Source organism: Syngnathoides biaculeatus, chromosome 14, assembly GCF_019802595.1.
Source record: "Syngnathoides biaculeatus isolate LvHL_M chromosome 14, ASM1980259v1, whole genome shotgun sequence".
NCBI classification, from domain to species: domain Eukaryota; kingdom Metazoa; phylum Chordata; class Actinopteri; order Syngnathiformes; family Syngnathidae; genus Syngnathoides; species Syngnathoides biaculeatus.
The window spans coordinates 27,746,116-27,771,637 of NC_084653.1; the positions used below are offsets into that span (position 1 = coordinate 27,746,116).

The window sequence follows — 25,522 nt, forward strand, 5'->3', positions numbered from 1 at the left end:
GCACTGCATCACAATAACGTTCGCTTGCGAGCCGCGAAAGGACGCGGGCCTGTGCCTAATATTGTGGCCTCCTTTGCTCGAATTCAACGGTTTCTCCCGCAGTGTCCGCGAGCGTCTCCCCGATGTCGACGCGTGCTGCAGTTGCAGCGAAACGCTGAGCTCATCATCTTGCATCCGCCAGGCTGCACGGAGTAACAAGTAGCCCCGCGCAACACACGCCACCGCCACATGCACTTTTATCGCACGCGTCACCTGTTCAGCCTGTTGACATCAACATTGGATTGTTGCACCGCCGCGGACGCACACGAAAAAAGCACCGCATTGCTTTTGTCCTGCTGCTGCTGCCGGCGGGGGGGCCGTTTCACCGGGAAGTGATGTTGCAGCGGAGGGTAACCGGCGCCGCAGTACGAACCCGGGACGGCATCGTGTCGTGCAGGTGTGGGCAACGTGCGGCACATGGACTGTGCGGGGGGGCACGAGAGCAGTAAATCTGGCCCGCTGGACAAATACGAATTTGGGGGGGGGGGGGGGGGGCAAGCATCTTGAAAACGCTCACAAAATGCATCTGTGTACATCATTGACATTTCTAGAGGCTTCACACAGACCGAAATAAAATGTCCCCTTCTATCCACCACCACTGACTGTGTAATAACTATGTAACAACTGTGTAAAAACAGCTATGTTGGGGGAGGGTGCGAGGGAGTTGGCGGTGTGGCTTGTTACTGTTCCAAAAACTTGATGCACTGAATAAGTTGTTCCTCCTCCATTATGCATGCGTGTGCCTCTGCAATACTGCATAAATAGCATTCCAGGCGCTGTGACAAAATAAAGAGCCGAGGAGCAACACAGCAACGACGAACACTTGGATGATGACAGCGGTGCCACTTACCACTTGGATTCTTGTTTTTCTTGAGACTCTTGCCACAAAGACACTGCAGCATATGCGTTCCTTTGCTGAAAATGTTCCAAAGAAACCACATTGATCGATTTGGGCGAATCCAGTGTCTCAAACACCCGGTGACAAGTGGGATCCTTGCGCTTGCATAATAATAACAGTAGTATCAATAATGACAACCCAGTTCTCCACGTTGAGCCTGCTAATTGTCTCATATAGGAAGAAGAAGAAGAAGGGGTGGGGGGGGGCGTAGATCCGTTCTGTGCGGGCTTTCTTGTGTTTCTCTCACGTGGCTTAATTCGTAACAGTGCTACGGTTTCTTCCTCTCCTTCTTTTTCTTCTTCTTCTTGTTTTTTCTTCTTCTTCTTCTTCCTCTCCTCCTCCCCCTCCTCCTCCTCCTCCTCCTCCTCCTTGTTCTTGTGGCGTCCTCAAGTACAAAAGGTACTCTTTTAATTGCATGTGTCGCACCGGGGAGGAGACGCCAGCATGCACGCTCGCTCGCTCGCTCACTCACTCGCTCACTCACTCACTCACTCACTCACTCACTCACTCACTCACTCACTCACTCACTCACTCACTCACTCACTCACTCACTCACTCACTCACTCACTCACTCACTCACTCACTCACTCACTCACTCACTCACTCACTCGCTCACTCACTCACACGCACGCATGCACAACTAAAACAATAAGAGACGGTGGGCTTCTTCCTCTTCTTCGGAAACAACCATCGCCGCGTTCAGTTCCTCGCTGAATCTGTAGAAGATGAAGATGAAGATGAGGAGGAAGAGCGTGCCAGGGGAGGCTGCATCCCACGAAGACCCCCCCACCACCACACCCCCCTGCACGAGTCCTAAATTCGCCCACCTAGCCGCATGTCTCCGCCGCCAGTCCCGCACCGCTGCGGTCGCGATGCGTGCGGACGCCCGCGTGCCTCTCACTGCCACGCGATCCCCTCGCCCCCCCTACAAAAAAAATAAAAATAAGTGCACCCCCATATCAAAACAAGCTCATGGATTTTTTTTTTTTCTTTTTCGCTCCAGCCTGTGGTGGAAAAAAGAAGAGGAGGAGGAGGCGGATGAAGAGGAGGAGGACGAGGAGGGCTGAGGCTGGGAAAATTGGCTTTCCATGACGTAAACACGTGCTCGGTGCCCCGTCACCGATGCATCAGCAGCGAGCTCACTCCACGCGCGTGGGGGGGGGGCATTCGTGTCACTTTGGGTTTCGCTGACTTCGGGCCACGCCAGAGCTCTCTTCACTCTATTATTCTGCGTGCAATCGCCATTTTTTTGCCGGTGGAAATGATGAAATTGAGGACATGTGTTTCCCAGGTCCAACCGTCTTTTGTTTGTTTGTTTTGCACGTGTGTGAGCTGGAGTTCAATATGAAGGACAGCAGTTCCCCAAACTCGTCTCTGTGATGCGAAGCCAACTTTTATAAAAAAAAAAAAAAAAAAAAAAAAAAGGACAACTGAAAACGTGATGTTGAATTGTTTGTTCCACTTGAAATTTAAGTGAAACGTGTTGCTTTATAATGTTGACTTCACTTTTTTTTTTGGGTGGAGCTATTAGCTTAACGATACCTGTTTTACAGTCGGACATAAAAGAAAAGGAGTTCAAGTATCTCGTGGTCTCGTTCACGTGTGAGGGAAGAATGAAGCGGTAGACCGACAGACGGATCGGTGCAGCGTCTGCAGTGATGCGGACTTTGTATCGGTCCGTTGTGGTGAAGATGGAGCTGAGTCAAAAGGCGAAGCTCTCAATATTTCAGTCGATCTACGTTCCTATCTTCACCTATTGTCCCGACCAGAACACGGAACCAGATGCACGACTCGGGAGGCGTAGAGGCAGTTCGGGGATCAGGCAGGCAGTCAACGGGACCAGCGGTATCCCGGACGTCAGGCGGAGAAGGCAGGTCAGCGGGCAGGCAGGGATCGGTTGCGAGAGTGCGGGAAGGAGGGATTAAGCAACGATCTGGCAAAGGCCAGACCGTACATGTGGTTTTATATAACTGGGACGTAATTAGCTGAGATGAGGCGCAGTTGTGGCTCCTCTGCTGATTGCGGCCAGTGTGTGCCGCATCGGGGAATGGTACGACCAGGACAGGGACCGGCAGGACCATGACACCTATAGGCACGAGCTGTGGGTCATGACCGAAAGAACAAGATCCCAGATAGAAGAGGCTGAAATGAGTTTCCTCCGCTGGGTGACCGAGCTCTTCCTTAGAGAACGGGTGAGAAGCTCGGTCATCCGGGAGGGGCTCAGTGTCGAGCCGCTGCTCCTCCGCATTGAGAGGATCCAGATGAGGCGGCTCGGGCATCCGGTCCGGATGCCTCCCGGACTCCCCCTTGGTAAGGTGGTCCGGGCACGTCCCACCGGAAAGAGACCCCGAGGACGACCCAGGACACGTCTCTCGGTTGGCCAGGGCACACCTCCGGTCCCTCCGGAAGAGCTGGAAGAAGTGGCTTGGGAAAGGGAAGTCTTTTTGTATCCTTGCTTCCCCCGCGACCCGTCCCGGAAAAGCGGTAGATAATGGATGGAGAAAAGAAAAGTTCAAGTAACTTGGAATTTCTACTCAAGCACTGGGAACTGAAGTGTCGCCGTTGTCAAATATTTTGTAAAAGGCAAAATTTGAAGATGCCGAACAATCGTCATTCCGGTGAGCTTAAATGAAGCCACTGCGGAATCAGCACAAGCGGACGGTCTTTGGACCTCGGCCTCGATCCGTCTTCCGCATCGATCCGTCCGCGGCGATGCAAAGTATCATCGCACCCCGGAGGATATCGTTGACGATCTTGTCAAGGATCGTTACAATACTTGCTTTTGATTGTTGGCCCCTGGTGAGCCGTGAGGGCCTTTTGGCTCCCACCCGGGGAAACCAGAGATAAATGGCCAGGTTCAAGTTTTTACTACATTCTGCTTCTCCTCACGCAGCTATCTTCGGGCAGGAGGGGGGGGGGGGGGATACACCTCGAACTGGTCACCATCCAATCGCAGGGCGCAGAGGAAGAAACAAGCATCAGATGTTCCCCTACAATACATGCACACGAGTCTTCCGTGGACGGATGCTGGCTAAAATGATGTCTGCTGCACATCTGATGATGGATCCCACTCCAAAATGATTGCCAACTTTACGCCATATTCTCCACTCAAATTTTAGGTCCCAACTACCGTTGGTTGGAACTTGAAGGTACCGACCGCTGTAGCTTGCGTCTCTGCTAATTTGTTACCCTTGTAAGTCGTCGTGCCGTGATGTACGCGCCGCCGCGGCCGTCTGTTTTCTTGTATTATTCATAGCCTTTTACAGCAGCAACCTATCTGAGTGTTAAGGAGAAATGGGCCAAAGTTTCCGCGTTGAGTGGGAAGTGCATGGTGTATTGTGGCAAAGTGTCATCAAAACAGCCGGGGCGGGGCGGGGCCGTGCGGGGCGGGGACGCGTAAAGCCTACTTCCGAGGCAAAGAATCCATCCCGGTGGAGAGTGCGGTGCCTTGGAGTCGTTTTCCATTCCGCCTTCCATTAGTTGCCTTTCAAAACGGCTTTTGACGAATCAGGTAGGAAAGCTTTTCACTTTGAGTTAGGGTCAGCCGTGCTTTTGCAGTTGGTGAAATCAAAATGTGTTTCTTGGGCTATACTTTTGTTTCTCATCAAATATTCTGAGATGGAGCGCTGTGATCGTGACAACAGATGACTTTGCCCATTAGGAGGGACCGACGCGCCCGTTAAGTCGGCTCCGGAGTCGGTTTCTGTCCCGATAAGGTCGAGGTTGCCTTTGTAACGTCTCCAGATGACGGGCTGGCTTTCAACTCCTTATTTCGTCCAAAGCTGACCTGACCTGACTTGAACTGATCTTTATTGAACAGAAGATTTTAGAAAGTTGCCATCTTTTTTATTGTTACTTGCAGTAAATAACTCATCTTGTTTATACAACTGGATACTTTTCCCAAGAATGTGATTAATATGTGTTTTTCACCAAATTGTTATGTTTAGAAAATTCACAGGCCTGACAACAATCTGGCGGAACTTTGCAAGTTCTCCTTGCGCCTGCGTGGGTTTTCTCCGGGTACAGCAGTTTCCTCCCGCATCCCAAAAACATGCAACACTCTAAATTGCCCCTAGGTGTGATTGGGTTGTCTCTTTGACTCGATGTGCCCTGTGATTGGCTGCCAACGAGTTCAGCGTGTTACCCCGCCTCCTGCCTGTTGACCGTTGGGATAGGCTCCAGCACTCCCTTGTGAGGATAAGCGGCTAAGAAAATGCTCAGTTTGCTTGCCGCTCGGACAGTCAGCCAAGGTTCGCACAACTCGGCCAAACGGGGAAGTCCGTCCTTGTTCTGGGCATTCGCAGTCTTTCTACGTCAATCGCGGACCTTCCGGAACCGATTTCCCACCGTCCTCCCGCTTTCAATCACTTGAGGTGACAAAAACATTTCATCTGTCGCTACAAACACTTTTGCGCCCTCAAGCCAAACATTTGCGACGACTTGACGTCAAGCTTTAAATGTCAAGATTGTCATTGCGGCTGGAGTAGTCAAGTCAATTAGTTTCCAACGCAAACATACGGTGATATCGAAAGGCTGCTAGTACTTTATGTGCTTTATCGGTCAAAACGAATTACGCAGTTTTAAGGGTTCTTATTTTGGCTCACGCTGAAAGCAAATATTAATCAAGAATAAGACGGAAATCTGAGGCGTGGATTACAGCAGGCGGCCTCGCAAGCCCCGCGTGGTGCGGCTTCCTCCAAACAGGGCGTCCTCGCGGGATGTGTTACCTTGGTCGCTTTCCATCACATGGACCGGAAAAAAAACCCGTGGGGAAACGCACCGCCTCCTCCTGCTCCAGCTGATCTCGCTTGCGTTTTGCCCCCGGGGGGGGAGACCATTGAGGAAAAGATGAGCACCGACGCGGCTGTTTGTCTCAGACCGCGGCACAAACAATCCAAAAAAAAAAAAGAAGAACATCAGCGATGATGGGATAACAACCTGAACAAAAATAGTATCCTGTTCCGTACGTGCAGAGTCTTGACAGTGTTGAGGTCTTGGGAGGTTTACATGGAAGCGCTTGGTCCCCCGAGAGAGTAAAATAAGGATCCCCCTCAGAGACGGGTCGCATCCCGCTGCCGTTCCGAAGAAGACAGCAAAACACAAGCGTCCTTCCTTTGCACGCGATTGCAATACTCTCGCCTTCTGAATCGTTAAACGTGAAAGTATCGCTCCATCTCTCGGCCTTCAATTCATTCTTGAGGGCGCTGAGACGTGACTGTCGCCAGGGAAGGACCCGAATGGGCTTTTGTGCCGGACCTGAAGAATCGCACCTTGGATTCTGCTATAAAACATAACGTTGAAGGTTTTACATTAAAAAAAAGAAGACATTAATAAGTCCCATATGTACACTGCCGTGAAAAAGTATCTGCTCCCTTCCTGGTTTATGTTTTTTTTTTTGGGGGGGGGGGCGTATACCTATCACACACAAAGGTTTCAAATCATCAAACCAATTTTAATATCACTCAGAGACAACCCAAGCGAACACAAGATGCAGTTTTCAAATCGCCATTCAATTTAGTAAGGCACACAAAAAAAAAAACAAAAAAATAAAACAGAAAATGCAAACCTTTGTAACCCTTTGTGAAAAAAATAACTGCGCCCCGAACCGAATAACGGGTTGTGCCACCCTTGGCAGCAAGAATCGAAATCAAGCGTTTGCGATAATCGGCTAGGAGTCTTTCACGTCGCTCCGGAGGAATTTTGTCCCACACTTCTTTGCAGAATTGTTTCAAGGTCACACCGCAGCAAAACCTGAATCCATGAATTTATTAGTTTTTGGAGTCATTCAGAGGAGAACTTCCTGGTGTGTTTCGGATCGTTGTCCTGCTGCACGACCCGAGAGCGCTCGAGTTTGACAGCGAGAACTGATGGCCGGACATTCTCCTTCAGGTTTTTCCTGGTACACAGCAGAATTCGTTGTTCCATCAGTCACAGGAAGTTGTCCCGGTCCAGAGGCGGCAAAGCAGCCCCAGACCATCGAATGCCGAAACCGTGTTTCAAGGTCGGGATAACAGATGCCATTTTTGACACCAGATGTAACAGAACAAACAGTTCGATTTTTGATTCGGCAGTCCACAGAACGTTTCTCCACAAGTTTTCGCCAGGGAAATCTACCATGGATGCCATTTTTGTCTTTTTGTCTTTCTGATGCTAGAATCGTCAACGCTGACCTTAACTGAGGCCAGCGAGCCCTCGTAGCTCCACGGAGCATATCTATGTATGTATACAGTGTATGTATCGATGTACACTACTGTATGTAGCTACAGGATGTATATATGCACTGTATTTAAAATTATAAACCACCAGGTGGCAATGTTGTAGCATACATTGAAGACGTTCATTCATAAGTGCTATGAATGGGATTCATTCAAGTTACAACAAGCTGGAATTTCCGGAGAATACTCTAATACCGAACATAATGACTTTTATTGTATTTTATGGATGGTGATGAAAGAGAAGAGGCCACTACACCAGCATTGCCTGCAATTTGCATTGTCTCTTCTTCGATAGACCACAATCAGCTCTGAATGAGAAATTACGTTTCCTATTTGAGTCTTCGTCTGCTCACAGACTATTTCTTACCAATACTATTTACTCATAGATTTTGATGCAAAGAGTCTTTGTGAAAATGAAATGTATATCGAGAGCAAATGTGGGTTGAATATAAAATGATATGCACTATAATAATACAATAACATGTGATGCAATAAAATAAAACTCAATATAACATATTAAATACGGTATAGTATCACGAAATATAATGTAATATACTCAGCACATTATTTTTAATCATGCGCGACATTTTCAAAACAAACAAATTCAAAGACGGTGTTTTTAGGGTGGTCGGAGTATAAAATAATGTTGCATTTGAGTTGACACGAAATAAAATAAACTAAAATAAATAGTTATCGTGGAAAAACTACTTTTAAAGGGAACGCGTGAAAACACAATTCAGGAGGAACCAGTTAGGCGGAACCTTTGTCGTTTCCGATCGACGCAGTTTAACGAAGCACAGGCAGCGTCCGTTGCAAGGGAAGCCGCGGATTTGATTTCGCGCAGGCTAGCAGGCTAGCGCGTCCTCCTCAGTATTAGCCTACAGCTTCCTTCTTAACGATGATATGTCTTTGACAATTGGGTCACCTGCGTTAAAAAAGCTCATTTAAAATGAACCTTGACAGACTTCGAAAGCGAGTGCGCCAGTACATCGACAAGGTACGAGGAGGCTACGGCGTGATGTGGTGCTGGGAGTTGGCATGCTAGCGAGGCTTAGCCTGCATCCATCTGCGGTAAAAGTGCGCATGCAAAGCGGGACGACGTGATGCATTGTGACTTTCTCTTGTCCGTTTGTGTAATTACAGCAGCAGTACCAAAGCGCACTCTTTTGGGCCGATAAAATTGCGTCTCTTTCTCATGGTAAGTTGTCGACTTCATTAGTGCCCGCTGTCAACCACACTGCCAGTTAGAACAAGCAAGTTTGAAGAGGTCATGTCACATTTGAAACAACGTGCTATATATATATATATATGCGTTTTACTTGTTTGAAACAACGTAGTATATATGTGTTTACTTGTTACGTACTAAGCCCTCAATACTCTTTGAGTTTAGTATGAGATTGATGTGGTGAACCCAACTCGTTTCCCTCGTGACACTTCAAATAGTTTTTAGGGTTGGTTGGTTTTTTTTTTTTTTTTTTGGCTTTCTTTTCTTTTTACTGTGAAAGAACAAGCGGTAACGCCAGAAAATGTACTTAAAAAAGAACACAAAGGTGATTTGATACATGTTTTTATTTCAGGCCAATCAGCCTCATTAAGCAAAAAAAAAAAAAAATGGCCTGCGTTTACGACTATTCACAAATATCTTTTATGTTGTCCCCCCCCCCCCCCCCCAACCTATCCTACTCGGCTGCTACGTCGAGAAGTTCAAGGATATTTATTGAAAATGTGATGAATATTTGCTGAAAGTTTTTTTGTTGTTGGACACAATGACATTAAAGGGGGACGTTATGGGAAAGAAACCAGTGAGGATAGAGAGGAAAAATGATTACTTGGCTCTTGTTTGATCTCCAGTCACGCCTCTCAAATGTAAACAAACAAAATGGCTGACAGCATAGTTATGAACAGCTTTTTTGGGGAACATATTCAATGTTTTTAGAATAGCTCAGTAATGTAACCTTTAGTTGTAGTTGCTATAGCCTGTGGTGCATATTTGTCTCCTTTAGTGGTACATTTTGTAATTTCACGTGAAGCAGATTTAGAAAATAAAAAAAGCATCTTTAAGTTTGTACTGGTGCCATTAAGCATGAAAATTATGTTCACCGTAGTCAAGTATGTTGACTTTCAATTTTTCTTGTCTGAGGTTGAAATTTCCCCTTTCCCATTTTTCTTTAATGCACCAGCATAAACGAAATTTGGGCTTGGCACAAGTATGTTGGCGCACAAACAGATTAAAGTGGGCACTAACTTAGCTTGAGTTTTGTCAAAACTGGACAGTATTTGTCCGTTATAGGCAGATAGGCGTTCTGCGTCATGGCAAAATCAACTTTTGAATGAATGAATGAATGACTGACCGAGCGAACTCTCTTTCTGCGTTTGTGTCATACAGAAGAGCCACAAGACATTTACTGGCTCGCTCAGTGCCTTTACTGGACGTCGCAATATCACAGAGCCTCGCACGCGCTCCGCTCGAGGAAACTTGACAAGGTACATTCGGTGTTTCCTGGAGGCTCGTCGGGCCGACCAATGTAAAGCTACACTCGGTTCCTCCAAACGTTGAATTGATTCATAGATTGAGGTCTGTGTTTGATGAATGCATTGTGAAACGGGTTTTTCCAAATGAGCTGCACCGTTATATACTCAAATTGTGACGTTTGTGCTTTTTTTTTTTTGCAGCTGTACGGTGCTTGTCAGTATCTCGCCGCGCGGTGCCACGTAAGTTGCTGGAACATGCGTTGAACGCAATATTTGGTTCTGTTATAGTTTTGAAACATTATTTTCACATGGAAATGATCTGTTACAGGGTCAAACTATCATCGTATAACAATTAATTGTACTGGCAATTATTTGAGTAAAATTCATTCAAATCATCGTGGTCAAAATAAGTTATGATAGTGTAAAAAAATAAAAACATGTTATAAAATGCAAAATATTGACTTTTGTCAGCTATTTTTTTTTTTTTTTTTTTTTTTTAGACAGTTACTTTTTGAATAATCGTTCAAAAATGAAGAAGCCAAGAGTTAATATTTTGATGCCTAACCTAGCACCCTCTGATGTCCCGCGCGAGGATGAATTGAACCCCACACGTTTTGTTACTTTCGAATTTACGGTCAAATCTGAATTGTACAAGGTGTTCGACTCTGGCGGTTGCACTGTATTAAAATATTATACTGAGATTAATTAAAAGTAGAAGGGACTTGATGGACAGGTGTTTGTTTTTTAGTATGCTGCCAAAGAGTTCCAGCAGGCCTTGGATATTTTATCGGAAGAGGCCGGATGTAAGAAGCTGGTGGACAGGAGCGTGAAGGAGGAGGTCGGGACGCCCGAGGCCTACAAGGACTGGGACATGTCGCCTGCCTCCGTAAGTCGCAAGCTCGCATGTCCCTCCATCGCAAATATTTGCGATATTCCCGCAGTTCCCTCAGCATTCAATGCCTCGTGTTATGAATCGGGGGAAAAAAAGCTAATCAAAGTCTAAAAGTCTGAGCTAATCACACATTCAACTGCTAACCGTAAATGGGATGCAGTTTACTTTTTTTTTTTTTGTCCCGCTATGTTGAAATGACTCATTGTGGCCGAAAACTTTTGCGTGATACTCTTACTTGCTGTTTTAGCCCCAAACTGGTTGGACCTGAATTTGTGGCTGCTAAGTGCTCAAATCCATTTCATCTCCCGTCGAGGCCTCTTTGACGTGAACGTCGTCTGATGCTCGAAATTCTCCCGGCTGTGCGGGGTTAGCTTCAATCTTCATATTTCAGATCAACAGCTCCATCTGCCTCCTGCGCGGCAAGATCTACGACGCCATGGACAACCGGCCGCTGGCCACCTCCAGCTACAAAGAGGCCTTGAAACTGGACGTGTACTGCTTCGAAGCCTTTGAGCTCCTCACGTCGCACCACATGCTGACGGCCCAGGAGGGTGAGACCGGCCTCTGCCGCGGGAAAACTTTTATGAGCTAACGTAAAAATGCGGCCATTTTCCCCGCCACCACAAAGGAAAGACAAAAGAACACGTGTACTGTAATTATCCGTTTTTGGATCGTTCATGTAAACGTTTACTTAAAGTGGACTTTTGAGCCCATCCCTACTTGAATTTTTACCAAAACTGGAGCACGATGAGTCTCTCAGGTGGATTGAAGCCTGGCTTCCTACAAGTTCCTTGTGCAGTGTTATAAATGATGTCAAGTGGTCAGTCCCCAACGTTGTGCGGATCCGTGCTCGTGTTCCGCAAAGCTACCTTACTTATTCAGTGCGTCCGCCTCATTTCCCATCTGCGGAGTAGTCCTCTTTTCATTTACATCTGTAATATGAATAAAGAAAGGCGACGGGACACTATAAGTGGAAATATGGTTGAAAATAAATGGCAATCCTGTCATCTGTTCAACAGAGAGAGACTTTCTGGACTCGCTGCCGCTTACTCAGCAGTGCACAGAGGAAGAAGAGGAGCTGCTTCATTTCCTGTTTGAGAATAAGTTAAAGAAGGTAGAACATTTTTTTTTTTTTTTAACCTTTAGGACGATTGTTAGCCTGTTTTTTTTTTTTTTTTTTTTTTGGAACCCTTCCCGAACTCTCAAAAAGTGTGCCGTCTTTGCCACTGCCACAGTACAACAAGCCCAGTGACCTGGTGGTGCCGGCCATGGTCAACGATCTGCAGGACAACCTGGATGTGGTGGTGTCCCTCGCCGAGAGACATTATTACAACTGCGACTTCAAGATGTGCTACAAGCTGACCTCCACGTGAGTCGGCCCGCGCGCGGCGCTGAATTTGCGTCCGGCTCACGCTTTCTTCCCTGTGTCTCTTCCAGGGTGATGGTCAAAGACCCCTTCCATGCTAACTGCTTACCGGTGCACATAGGAACTCTCGTTGAGCTGGGAAAGGCAAATGGTTGGTAACGCCATAAACGACAAACTCCTTCGTGTTCCGACCCGCTTCAGGGCAGCGCGACCTCCAAAGTCAAAACAAAACCAGTTGAAGTTGAGGAGTGTTAATTCAAATTTAGAGCAGTCGTCAAATTGACCTAACTTTCCAAGCTCCGTCACGGAAGTGATGTTGTTCCGCTTTGGAGGTTCTACTGCGCCGGTGTGCCGATGAAAGTCCTTTGGTCTGCGTGTACATTTGTGTGCTTTTCTCTTGCAGAGTTGTTTTATTTATCGCACAAACTTGTGGATTTGTATCCCAACAACCCAGTAAGTGTCACTGCTTCCGTTCCATTTTGATGGTACAGTTGTGTTGTTTTGTTTTTCCAATTTTGAGCTTTTATAATGCGTTGATTCTCAGGTATCCTGGTTCGCCGTCGGCTGCTACTATCTGATGGTCGGCCATAAAAATGAAAACGCCCGTCGCTACCTCAGGTATGGGTTCGCGTTGCCGATCGTGTTGAGGCTACGCCGTTTGCCGAGCGAACGCTCCGCTTGTCCCCTCAGTAAAGCCACCACTCTGGAGCGGACGTACGGTCCGGCGTGGATCGCCTACGGTCATTCCTTCGCCATGGAGAGCGAGCACGACCAGGCCATGGCTGCCTACTTCACAGCCGCGCAGCTGATGAAAGGGTAACGGCTCGGAGTCCAAAGCATCTTTCCCAAACTTTTCATCTTTATTCTTTTGGAGCCTCCGTTCTTAACCGCAATCCGTTCCAGAAGGCGGTTCGAGAAGTGATTTGTTTGAAAACTGAATCAATCTTTCCCATTACAATGAATGGAAAAAGAAATCATTTGTTCCAAGCCTAAAAAATTGGGCTTTTTAAATCTTTTTTTTTTTTTTTTAGCTTTTCCTGGTAATAAACTTCATAGTAGGAATACATGTATAGTTTAAATACTTTATAAAATGAAATAATTTAAGAAATATATTTATTTTTTGCTTAAAATGTATGCTTTAGTAGTAGAGTAGGTTAGGCTGGGGCGCATTGCCGTATCTGTAGCGACTCGGCCCTCAGCCTTGTAAACTTTTTTTTTTTATTAACAAAAGTGCAGAATAGCTTTAAACAAGCAATAATGATGGGGAGGGGGGGGGCAAAAACAATTTTTTTTTTTTTTTTTATTGCGTTCTTTAGGGCCATGAAGGGGGTTGATAGTCCTCAGTCGGAAGAAAAAAAAAAACGTCTCTACTGGGACACGTCTTTTTACAGAGGCCGCGTTATACAGAATAACAAAACGGGTGGTGGGTGGGTCAGCTGGTGCGCCGCCCACGTTACATTTCCAGGTTTTTTCGGCAGCATGGCAATTCACAACAAAGCGCGTCGTGTGTCAGCCGGTCTGGCTGCGCGCGTTATGTTATTTCTGGTTTTCGTCGGGGGCGTTGGAGTACAAATTTTCGTTCGAAATCTCGAAATTTGTTTGAGAACGGTGGCGTTGGAGAATGAAGGCCTTGTGTCTCTTTAAAGATAGCACCGTTGGCGTAATGTCGCCATCTGCTGCTTTTGTGGCGGACTCAAAAGTGTATAAATAAATAATGGAAGAACACTCTTTTTGTGTTGCGGTTTGTAATATAGCACATCTTGCGTCTCCAGGTGTCACTTACCGATGCTGTACATCGGTCTGGAGTACGGCCTGACCAACAACTCCAAGCTGGCCGAGCGCTTCTTCAGCCAAGCGCTCAGCATCGCCCCGGAGGACCCGTTCGTCATTCACGAGGTGGCCGTGGTCGCCTTTCAGAACGGAGAGTGAGTCGCACGCGCACCAAACAGAAGAACTTTTATTTGCTGGGACCCGAGTTGCGACAAACTTTTTCCGCGTCTGCCTTTCAGCTGGAAGATGGCTGAGAAGTATTTCCTCGACGCCATGGAGAAGATAAAAGCCATTGGGAATGAGGTAGCCGCCTTAGCCGTGACGAGCGGTCAACACGAGAGCCGACGGGCCCTCGCGGCGTGAAATTGTGAAAACCAAATCTCATTCTTGTTCCGTACTTGTGTCGGTCACATTCGGCGTCAACTAAAATATGTGCATTTGTCATTACAGAGACACACACACACACGAAAAAAAAAAAAAATCATAATCTCCCATTTCAGTTGAAACGTTTCATGGCATTTTATTCATTCCTGACTCCTTTGTCAACGTTGTGTCGTTCCATTCGAGGTGACCGTAGACAAGTGGGAGCCGTTACTAAACAACCTGGGCCACGTGTGTCGCAAACTCAAGTAGGTAGCGCGGCTTCCTCCGTGTTGAGTTTTTTTCCCCCCTGGACTTGGATCCAAACGGGTCACGCGTCTGCGCAGGAAGTACGAGCAGGCTCTGGAGTACCACCGTCAGGCGCTGGTGCTGATCCCGCAGCACGCCTCCACCTACGCCGCCATCGGATACGTGCACAGCCTCATGGGCGACTTTGAGAGCGCCATCGACTACTTCCACACGGTAGTGCTGTTGCAAATCAAGTCACCTCGCCGGGCACTTCGTTTTGGCACAATTTGGGGCTCGCACATGAATTCTGCTTTATGACATTTTCCCCGTTCTCTCCCCGAGGCACTTGGACTCAAACGAGATGACACGTTCTCCGTGACGATGCTCGGCCACTGCATCGACATGTACATTGGCCAAACGGACGCCTACGAAGGTACTGCACTCGCGTTTCTTTATCTTGTAGAACGTTTTCTACAAAACGAGGAAAGTGAGGAAATGAAATAACCCAGTAACTTTCATGCAAATTTTAAAATGTAGTATCCCAAAAACATGCGACATTAATTGGACCCTCTAAATTGCCCCGTCGGTGTGATTGTGAGCGCGACTGTTGTCTGTCTCCGTGCGCCCTTGCGATTGGCTGGCGACCAGTTGAGGGCGCGCCCCGCCTCCGGCCCGATGACAGCTGGGATAGGCTCAGGCGCTCCACCGACCCTTGTGAGGATGAGCGGCTAAGAAAATGGATGGCTGGATAAAACCTCACCATGTGACATTGCTCTCGCGAGTTGTGGCCCATCGCAATTATTTTGCGTTCTCAATTGTCATACAAGTATAAAAAGAAGCTAACCTCTCCACATGGCATGTTCGGAATTCATAAGTGCACTCACCATTCATTTTTGGAGGATTCATATGTGTGCATGGGAGGTGAGTCTCTCGAGTGGCGGGCCCATGAACATGCCCATGTTGTCAATCCCCCGCAAAATGTAAAACTACGTCTGCCTCGCCGTCGTTTGCTTCAGGTATTATCAAATTGTTCCTCTTTGCCATCACGCTTGGTCTTTAATTTTTTCCCCGCAATTTGCCCTGGTGAAGGCACAGACATCGGCGACAAGGCGCGGGGCAGGGCAACCACGCAGACGCTGATGAAGACGCTCAACGCGGCGACGGAACCCGCCGAAGCGCCGGCCTCGCCGCGGCCCGAGGACGCCAGCGCCATGATGGTGGAGACGCCGCTGTCCGGCCAGGACAAAATGGTGCTGGACATGCCCCTGCGCCTGTCCCTGACGTTGGAGTGCGACATGTACGAAAGCGACGTCATGTTGGACACCCTGTCGGACACCAGCACGTGATGTCGGAGCCGCGGCTTTTCTCGGGCGAGGATTTGGAAGGAAAGTCCAAACGGGAAGATGACGTGGAGATGCCCGACGGTTTGGAGCGAACGGAAACTCAACCTCACGACTTGAAAGACGCTCCTCCTCTCGGCGCCACCTGTGGTTTCGGTTCAATAAATCACAACGTTTGTCTTTAAAGATGTGAGCGCGTTTGTGTCGTCAGTTGGCTGTACGGAGGCCCGATTGGAACGGTTTCTAATGACGTCGCCACAGTCCAAGGAGAAGAAGAAAAAGTGGCTAAACTGGATGAGATTCTCTTTTCTGAGTCGGGAAAGGTTCTGGTCTGAAGCCAAAGTAGAAAGTGCAGGGGGAGATGGTGTGTCATTTGAAAATTCCACCTTGGCACACAGCCTGAAAGCGCAGACAATACAGTGCACAAAATGCTAATTCTGGATTTTTAATAGAGGAGGCAACATAACATTAACCCCCCCCCCCCCCCCCCCCCCCCGCCTTAGACCAATAAGAAAAATTAACGATAGAAAAAAATTGACGCTTCATCTATCGCCTGTGCTCTCTGACCTCTATGGCACACAAGATGGCGCAATTGGAAACATATCCAGAACAGGAACTCAATCCCGTCCGTTCCATTGTCGTTCGCATTTGGACATTGTGTCGTCATCATTAATTTTTGAAGAGATGAGCGGAAAACTGCATCAGTCGTTCCGTTATTAATGCGTTATGTGCAACTTCAAAGGACTTTTCAATGTATTTTTAATTGCGGTTTCTCTGTCTTCCTATTTGTAATATCATTGCAATTATTTCATTTTCAGATAGCTTATTTTCAAAATTAGTCGATCTACTTTTAAAGAAAATGTTGCTGAATAAATGCACCTGCTCACTGTGATGGCAGCAACGGCACATTATTAATAACTGACGTGTTCTAATTGCAGCCTTTCAAGTTTGAATCAGTTGTCAACAAAGAGCCTTGACGATGTCGAACACGGAACGCAAAGGAACGACGCGGCCCGATGTTGAAATGAGGCGTCACTTCCTCTCGCGATAACTCGCGCGTCCTCTCGCGAGCGTCCGGCAGCCCGGCGACGGTGGCGAAATGGAGCCGAGATGAGGTCCGACAAGGAGCAAATGACGGCCGGCAAGGACAAGGGCGGCGCGGAGATCAAGTTCGGGGACGCCTCGGGGGACCAGGACAACCTCCCCAAGCACAAAGAAGAGAAGAAGGAGCTTTTCACCAAGGTGGGATGAGGCCAAGGCCGAGTTCGAGCCTCCTTCTCCGTTGTTGTTGTTGTTGTTTACGTTCTGTGTGTGTGTGGGGGGGGGGGGTTGGGGGGTGACGACGGACATGGCTTTTCAGCACCGCGGACAGAGACTCCGACAAAACCTCGCCGGTACTGTACAGTCGTCGCCGCCGCCCCCCTCCCCCTTCCCAAAAAAAAAAAAATAAAAAAAAAACCATCACATTCGACTAATGTTGAACGGTTTGCTCATGAAAGTCACTTCTGCAGACGTTTGCTGCACACGAGTTTTACGTAAAGAAAAAAAAAATGCACGTCAATAAAATAATCCTGTCAATCGCAATTCAGGTTTTGAATCATGACACGGTTCAGGTGTTGTTCTCTTGTAAGGTTACAATGCTCGATTTATCAGTGCCGTTTTATTAATCCAGCGAAAATGATCATTTGGAGTCGACGCAAGGAAGCTTTGAAGTAAATGCAGGTGGAAAGAAGCAAAGCAAAAGACTCGACAGGAAATGCTGCAACGCTTCCAAGGACAAAAATAAAGTTGTCCTGAATAAGCACCATACCTGCAGAAATGAGCCATTCTCCCAAATATGTATCTTGCCGCACGCTCGTTCGTTAATTGTCTCCACGCGCAGTCAAAGAAACGACTCCAAATTAATTTTTCAGCGCACTTCCACAAAAGCTGACAAATCCAATGAACATGAGCAAATGGACACATTGAGATGTCCATCCATCCATCCATCCATTTTCTCTGCCGCTTATCCTCACGAGGGTCGCGGGGCGTGCTGTCAACGGGCGGGAGGCAGGCGGGGTTACGCCCTGAACTGGCCGCCAGCCAATGGCAGGGCATACGGAGACAAATCACACCGACGTCGCAATTTAGAGTGTCGAATTTGATCAAATAATCGTCCAGATATTGCATATTCCTTGAAACCGGCACACCGCAGAAGACCACCGGTCACGTGTCCAGTGTTGCATGTTTTTGGAGAGCAAAGCGGAGCGCCCACCCGGAGAAAAGCCACGCAGGCACGGGGGAGAACGACGCAAAGTCCACACAGGCGGGTCCGGGATTGAACCCGGGACCTCGGAACTGTGAGGCCAACGCATTCCAGCTGAACCGCCGTGCCGCTCATATATACGTTTTTTTCTTCTGTTTATATACACACACTTACACTTATGGATGTAATTAATGTTTTAGCCTTAGGGGAATACTGTCAATGTCTCGAACATGAGGTACACTCTATAATCGTTTCTATATATCATTGCCATTATTTATTTGTCAACAACCTCACTATTGAGTAGTATTAAAAAAAATAGTCGCCACAGCGTAACGTCTCAGATGAGCGCTCGTAATATGTATTCATCAAGTTTGTTCTTGTTCACATTTGAGTCGTGAAAAGGAAAAAGACATTTTGTTGCGGTTTAAGCGTGGGAGGTGTTTTCGGAACGGAACTGACCTGGAGGGCTTTGCGGCGGGGGGGCAGGTGGTGATTCGCAGGCTCCCCCCCCAGCTGACCAAGGAGCAGTTGGAAGAGCAACTCAGCCCGCTTCCTCCCTACGACTACTTTGAGTTCTCGCCCGCCGACCCGAGGTACTTCCCGCCTCCGACGGGATGTTCGTCGCCTTCGCCGTCGGTCACGTCCTCCTTTGTGTCCGCAGCCTGTACCCGCATTTGTTCTCCAGAGCCTACGTCAACTTTAAAAACCAGGAAGACATCGTCCTGTTCCGAGACAGATTTGACGGCTACGTCTTCATCGACGGCAAAGGTGACGGGCGGGGGGGGTTGTATGCCGGCGGCCATTTTCCGTATCCGTGTCTTATTAAGCGCCACGGGTAGAAGAAGCGTTTCAGTCCAGCTGCAAATGTCGCATTTTATCATATGATAACTGAAAAATATATATATATATTTTTTTTTGGGGGGGGGGGGGCAACTCAGCTTCTGAACGATATGTTCCTGGCACAGGTGTCAAACTCAAGGCCCGGGGGGCCAGATGCGGCCCGCCACGGGATTTTATGCGGCCCGCGAAGGCAAACCATGTGTATCGACTTCTATGATTTTTGTTCAAATTTGAACCAAAATTCCAAATTGTCATAGCATAAATGACGACATTGAGATGTTGCAAGCATTTTTGTACTCGATAGTTGAGAAACCCATTACCCTTGATTTGTCATTCCAAAACTCGTTGGTGAATTGAATGTGTAAATATACAGAAACATGAACTACAATGTGGCCTGCGACAAAAATGAGTTTTAGTACATTTATTCGGGTGGGCTTCACTTTTTCAATTCAATAAGACTCAACATGAAATTGAACCAAAATGTCTTCAGTTTGAACATTGGAACATGCCGTCGTTGAGTTTGAAAACGTTTAAAAAAAAAATACTCCAAATATTTTGGGGGATTTGTTTTTAATTTTAACGGGAATGAAACGCATCTGGGCGGCACGGCATGGCACGGAAAGGGTTTGCCTCACAGTTCTGACGTCCCGGGTGCGTTTCCGGCGTTTGCGTGTTCTCCCCGTGCCTGCTTTGGCTTTTCTCCAGCCGCTCCGATTTCCTCCCGCATCCCAAAAATATGCAACATTAATTGGACACTCTAACATTGCCCCGAGGTGTGATTGTGAGTGCGACTCTCGGCGACCAGTTCAGGGCGTACCCCGCCTCCTGCCCGTTAACAGCCGGGATAGGCTCCGGCACTCCCGCGACTCTCGTGAGGATGAGCGGCTAAGGAAATGGATGGATGGAATGCATCCGTGAAGCGACAAAATGTGCAGTCGCATGGCGCATCTGCACAAAATATTGGAAGTAAATATGGCCCCCCACCTATGTCTCCATGTTAAATTGACAAAAGAATTTTTTGACAATTTTCTTTCATCACCACTAACGTTTTGTTTCCGTCCACCGTTGGGTTCGTGGCCTGTCGTTTTTGCTGAAGAAATTCAAATTGAATGGAAAAAAAAAAATCAAATAATGGCCAAAATTTGGACTCGACCTGCTGTGTGAACGTGTCGTTTGAGCACATGCCGCAATTATAATATCTAGTCATTCCGATGATATTTCGTGTTCTGACATCCAAACAGGTCAGGAGTTTCCCGCTGTGGTAGAATTTGCCCCCTTCCAGAAAGTCTCCAAAAAGAAGCTGAAAAAGAAAGATGCCAAAGCCGGGAGCATCGACGAAGGTAACGGAAGACGCAAATTGCCGCAAGAGCCGCCGTTTTACCGTAATTCATTCCCGGCCTTCAGAGCGCGCCTGGTTAGAAGCCTCACGCGGTACATTTGGAAAGGAAATACCGTTTGGTACATACATACGCCGCAGTCGTGTAAAAGCAGCGAGTGCCCACATCCAAACACGAGATCTTGACAAAGAAAGACGGCAGACAGAGAGTCTAACGCTAGAGCAACCACGCTAACGCTAGCGCCACAGTTACAGGGCCGGATGGAAAAAAAATCCTACTGGAAAAAAAAAAATCACTGAGACGCGGCAGGAACACGCCGGTGCAGCGCTAACAGGGCCAGACTGGTAAAAGTCACTTCCTCGCCACATATATTCCACCCGTCTCAGTTTTACCTTTTCCGCTCGGGTGCCCCCTTGCGGCCGTTGGAAAAAATGGACAAATTAGCCGCATCACCGCATAAACCGCAGGGTTGAAAGCGTGTGAAAAAAAGTCTCGGTTTATAGGCCGAAAATTACGGTACAGGAACCCTGCAAAGGGGAGATTTTGCGCCACCGTGTGGGCCTTTCACGCAACAACCCCAAACAACTCAACCCTGTCCCGTCGTCATATTCATAAGTATCCCCCCGCCACCCCAAAAAAACTGTGCTGCTATAATCTTACTTCTCCCCGCAGACCTGGAATATAAACGCTTCCTGGAGAACTACTCCTGCGATGAGGAGAAGTCCATGGCCAACCCGGAGACCCTGCTGGGGGAAATCGAGGCCAAAACCAGAGAACTGATCGGTAACCTTTCCGGTCTCCTCCGCCGTCTCCCGTCGGACGTACCGGCGCCGACATCCCTGCGATTAGCGTCTTCGAATTCAGCGTCGCAAACTGTCAGAAGTGGGATCCGTGCTTCAAAAACGTACCTTCACGCTTCGGTGTCAGAAATGGGATCAACACGAGCGACATGCCTTCCAAATTACACTCACAATCTGGTGTCAGAAGTGGGATCGCCGAGTGATTTGTCTTACAGGGTTGCAGCACAATTGATCTAAAGTGCGATCCTTTGTGGGGGTTTTCAAAAAGATTCGGTGTCAGAAGTGGGTTCGCAGGAGTGATTTCTTTTCAAAGTTTGCTGTCAGAAGTGAGACTCTCTCATGGTGCTACTTAGCTAAAACTTGCCAAAATGTTTGGATTGGGATTCTGACCCAAATTGGGGGTCAGAAGTGGGATTCTGCGGGTGATTTGCCTTCTGCGGAGGATGGAGTTGTTAATCAAATGTAAGCGTTGGGACGTTTGCGGGCTCGGCTGGACTTTCGGGGCCCTCGCCAGAGACAAACTGCGGGTGTGCGACTCTCTTTGTCCAATTTCAGCCAAAAGGACGACGCCCCTCTTAGAGTACATCAGAAACAAGAAAATGGAGAAACAGGTAAACAATGACAATACGGATGAGTTCCGCTGAAGGGGAGAACACGAGAACATCACCGCACTGGCGTCCCGGCAGAGAATGCGAGAGGAAAAGCGAGAGGAGCGTCGGCGGCGAGAGTTCGAGAAGAAGCGACAACGCGAGGAGGAGAAACGCAAGCGGCGCGAGGAGGAAAGGCGCAAGCGCAAAGAAGCCGACAAGCAGAAGAAGATGTCCGACAAAGACGTCAAAATCAAGGTAGCGTTTGGCGCCCGGCCGCCGCCGCCGCCGCCGTCCACGCACCCGTCCCGAGTTCTGTTTCTCTCACGATCAGCTGCTGAAGAAGAGCGACCGGGACGACGACGCCGACTCGGACCGCGGCAAGGACAAAAGCGACTTTGGCGAGGCGGACAGAGGAAAGTGGGACAAAGCTGGCGCGCACGTCAAGTCCAAGGACTCCAAGGAAAAGTGAGCGCTTGCCGTCCGTCCGTCCGTCCATCCGTCGATCGGTCGTCCGTGGGTTTTCTCCGGGTGGCCTCCCACCTCCCAAAAACTCGACCGTTTGTCTCCATGTGCCCCGTACCCCGGGGTGTGACCCCGCCTCCTGCCCGTCGACAGCTGGGATTGGCTCCAGCGCTCCCTGCGACCCTCGTGAGGATAAGCGGAAAAGAAAATGGATGGGAGTAAATTGGTGCCACAAGGATTTTGATTTGAAATGGAAAGTGATGACATTTTCAATAGTTGTATTTCAGTGTAACTTTTCAGTGTTTACAATTCACCGTCTGTGCCACCAGGCGGGGTTACTTGAGGTCAGGAGCGAACATCAGCCAATCGCAGTTCGGCTTTCTTGGCGCGTGACGTCACGTGACTGAGGAAGCGGAACTGCGATTGGCTGGCTCTTCGGTTCTGACCTGAAGTAAGCCCGCCAATCGTAGCAACTATTGAAAATGGGATCACATTTCAAATTCAAATTCTGATCCATATTTCCTCCCGATCGTCGTTCGCATCCAACTTTCCGGCTCGACTTCAGCAAAACCTCTCCGGACTTTCCAAAAAGAAATGAAAGACCTCATCGATCCCTCAGCGGGGGAATGAATACGAGCGTGACGAAAAATGAAACGTTATCGAATCAACGAGATGAGAGTAAAGAAGTTGTTTGGGAAAGTCAGCCGAGCGAGCGTTGAGTTAAGGCGGGAACATTGCATTAGGCCACGTATTGCACCTTGTGCTTTATTACACGGGAAATATTGCACAGAAGTGATATTGAAGGCGTTTGCGCTTGTTTTTGTCTTTGGAAATCGCAAGTCGGGGGCGGAAATGAGCTGGAGCGGCGCCAATTCCCGCGCTCGAGTCGGTGCCCACGTGGCCCTCCGTGTCCTCGCAAAGCGGACGAAACGCTCGCCCTGCTTGAGCAGGTCATTTGCGAAAGGGGTCACAGCGGGGGATTCAAGCCTCGGATCTCGAGTCGCGAGCTCAATTTGATGTCAAAATTCATTTCTTCATGTGTTTGTTTTTTTCGCGACGTCGCCAACAGATCTCAGCCGGAGAGCGACAAGGAGCAGCAGCAGTGCCGCCGGCAGCGCGCCAAAGACGACGACAGGAAGCGCCAGAGGCACCACTACGACTTTGACAAGTTCGCGCGGCGCAAAGACGAGACCAAGTGGGGCAAAGGCTACTGCGCCAAGAAGGAATCGCACCACCACCACCACCACCAGCAGCAGCAGCAGCAGCAGCAGCAGCACGCCTTCGCCTTCTGCCCCGACGGCGGCGACAAGCGGGCCAAGGACGACAGGGACGAGCTGGCCAACAGGAAGGAGCGCCTGCGAAACAAGGTGAGCGAGAAGGTGAGCATGCGAGGGATTCGCCTCCATCCGTACGTCCATTTTCTTTGCCGCTCATCCTCACGAGGGTCGCGGGGGAGCCTATCCCGGTTGTCATTGGGCAGGAGGCAGGCGGCGTACGCCCTCAACTGGTCGCCAAAGGCTGGGAAATTGCATTTGGGGCGCATTTGAAAACATCTTCTTAGCAGCTTATCCTCACAAGGCAATCGCAGGGCACATGGAGACAAACAGCCGCACTCACAATCGCACTTTATGGGCAACTTAGAGGCTCCAATTATTGTTGCATGTTGTTGGGATGTGCGAGGAAACCCACGCAGGTACTTGGGAGAACATGCAAACTCCACACCGGCGAGTCTGGGATCAAACGCGGGTCCTCAGAACTGGGAGGTCAACGCTCATTTGTGCCAAACGCGCACATGGCAGTTTCGCCGCCCGACTTATCTCGCGCAGCAACGTGAAAGACTCCAAAGATAAACGCGCCGCAAGGAATGCGTTAACGCGACAGTTAAGTATCAAAAAAGTTTGCGTCCAAAATTGTCGTCCACGAGGAATCCCGTTTGTGACGATGTGGATTAAAAAAAAAGTGAAGATTTGCAAACGAAGCGGGTCAGGCACGACTCGGATCGTTTGGCCTCGCCGGAGGGTGACGAGAAATCCTTGCGTACAAAATGGCCGTCCTCATGCGCGTTTATGTTGCACTTTAAAGAATGGAGTCAACCGATTCTTAAAATTGTTTATTTTTATTTCTGGAAACAGCACAGAATACACATTTAGCTCACAGCGCATAAATAGCATCCGCTGACAGTTGTCGCCACACGCCATACATTTCACTGTACCGCAACTTCTTCTGCGAACGAGCTGGGCAGCGTCGGCCGGCGGCTGCAGCACAGCGCCCCCGCTGGCGAATCGCTGTTACTATAAGAACGAACACACGACGGTTGAATTTGAGGGGTAAAGTCGTTTTAAAAAATGTTGTGTATTCGCTGGGCCCAAAATAATCACGTTTATAACTGCAGACGTTCTTCAATATTTTCGCCATTCCACTCCAAACACAAAGTTCCACGTTTGCACGAACCTCGGCAGGACCGCCCGGCCATGCAGCTGTACCAGCCCGGGGCGCGAAATCGCAAAGGCCTCAACTCCGCCTGCAAGAGCCACGACTGCGCGCCGGCGGGCCACTCGCCCGAGGGCGAGGCGGGCCTCTGCTTCGACGCCGAGGCGGCGCCGGACAAAACCTCGGACAACGGCAACGACGAGCGGCGCGGACCCTCGTGAGACGCTGGCGCCCGTCCGCGGCGGAGGCTCCGAAAGCCATCGCCGTCCTATTGATGTTATGACTCTGTACGTGACATTGAATTATCGCGGAACCGTTCGGGTATGGGAAATGCGTTTCATCGTAGAGCGCAAATAATGAGACGATATGCAGAAAATGCACTTATTCCAGTTATTTGTCAAGGTTGTGTGGCCGTTCTTGTTTTCCCCTCCCTGGGCCACGCGTGTGTGTGTGTGTGTGTGTGCGCGTTTATTTGGGCGCGCGTGCGTCTGTCAGCCAGAGCAAATTTTGACCACCATCAAATGGACGTTTCTATGGCAAAAGAATCTGAGAAAGTGAAAAATGTCATAGTCTCATGCAAGTACAACTAATAATATGCTCTTTAAGGCAGGGGTGTCAAACTCATTTTTGTCACGGCCCACATTATAGTTACATTTAATGACTACGAAATGAAATGAAAACATCAAAATCTTTAATCCCCTCATCGTATTTATACAAATGACATTTCTGAAGTAGTTTTGGAATCAGAAACTATTGTTGATGCCTAGTAAAGCTAAAATGGTTGAGATATCTCAACGTTATCATTTACGGTTTGACAATTCCAAATTTTGGTACGGATCACGCAAGTTGACGCATATGAGTTGCCTCCGCGGGCCACATAAAATCACGTGGATGGCCGGATCTGGCCTGCGGGCCTCGAGTTAGACACCGGTCCTCTATAAACTAATCTGGTCCATGCGGTGACGTGCTGCTGCTGTTGTTGTTGTTCCAAGCCTTATCCATATGTACTTTGCACATGAATAAATAAAGGTCTTGTGTCTGATTTGAAAAACGGAACCCTTTTTCACGTGAAGTTTGAAGTGCTTACCTATTATCATTGTTTTGTATCTCTGGATCTCGGTCCATCTACCCACCTGACTGCCGACCCTCCCAGGTGGGTGTTGACTTGTTTACTGTAGAATTTATGTTTGCAATGTTTACAGTAAATAAGATTACTA

The 25,522-nt window shown here is 48.4% G+C and overlaps 3 protein-coding genes across 6 annotated transcripts in view; 2 read left to right on the forward strand and 1 right to left on the reverse strand.

Moving 5' to 3' along the window:
• The window catches only part of fgf14 (fibroblast growth factor 14), a 159,490-nt gene that overhangs the window by 50,030 nt on the left and 83,938 nt on the right, over positions 1–25,522 (reverse strand). The window contains exon 1 of one of the 2 annotated variants that reach the window (XM_061841050.1): positions 890–1,620. The exons of the other annotated variant lie outside the window; for it this stretch is intronic. Within the exon in view, the coding sequence (XP_061697034.1) occupies positions 890–980 (91 nt within the window). The 5' untranslated portion in view covers positions 981–1,620. Of the gene's footprint in view, positions 1–889; positions 1,621–25,522 lie in introns of those variants that run through there. 2 annotated transcript variants of the gene reach the window in all.
• Positions 7,899–15,787, forward strand: cdc16 (cell division cycle 16 homolog (S. cerevisiae)). Of its 2 annotated transcripts, none has more exons than XM_061841277.1 (18): positions 7,899–8,223; positions 8,296–8,350; positions 9,539–9,636; positions 9,826–9,864; positions 10,373–10,510; positions 10,908–11,067; positions 11,536–11,630; positions 11,752–11,885; positions 11,954–12,033; positions 12,286–12,335; positions 12,427–12,500; positions 12,573–12,698; positions 13,655–13,807; positions 13,892–13,955; positions 14,220–14,281; positions 14,360–14,495; positions 14,604–14,694; positions 15,351–15,787. In XM_061841277.1, the coding sequence occupies exons 1-18, from the start codon at positions 8,191–8,193 to the stop codon at positions 15,605–15,607; spliced, it is 1,845 nt and encodes a 614-aa protein (XP_061697261.1). In that variant the 5' UTR covers positions 7,899–8,190; the 3' UTR covers positions 15,608–15,787. The 2 variants fall into 2 exon arrangements, with proteins under 2 accessions (XP_061697261.1, XP_061697260.1); XM_061841276.1 differs by having other exon boundaries at positions 7,899–8,149.
• On the forward strand, positions 16,614–25,362 carry upf3a (UPF3A regulator of nonsense mediated mRNA decay). Of its 2 annotated transcripts, none has more exons than XM_061841282.1 (10): positions 16,614–16,843; positions 18,333–18,439; positions 18,508–18,614; positions 19,928–20,026; positions 20,696–20,806; positions 21,379–21,434; positions 21,510–21,668; positions 21,745–21,878; positions 22,945–23,254; positions 24,335–25,362. In XM_061841282.1, the coding sequence occupies exons 1-10, from the start codon at positions 16,712–16,714 to the stop codon at positions 24,524–24,526; spliced, it is 1,407 nt and encodes a 468-aa protein (XP_061697266.1). In that variant the 5' UTR covers positions 16,614–16,711; the 3' UTR covers positions 24,527–25,362. The 2 variants fall into 2 exon arrangements, with proteins under 2 accessions (XP_061697266.1, XP_061697267.1); XM_061841283.1 differs by having other exon boundaries at positions 16,617–16,843; positions 22,945–23,242; positions 24,335–25,360.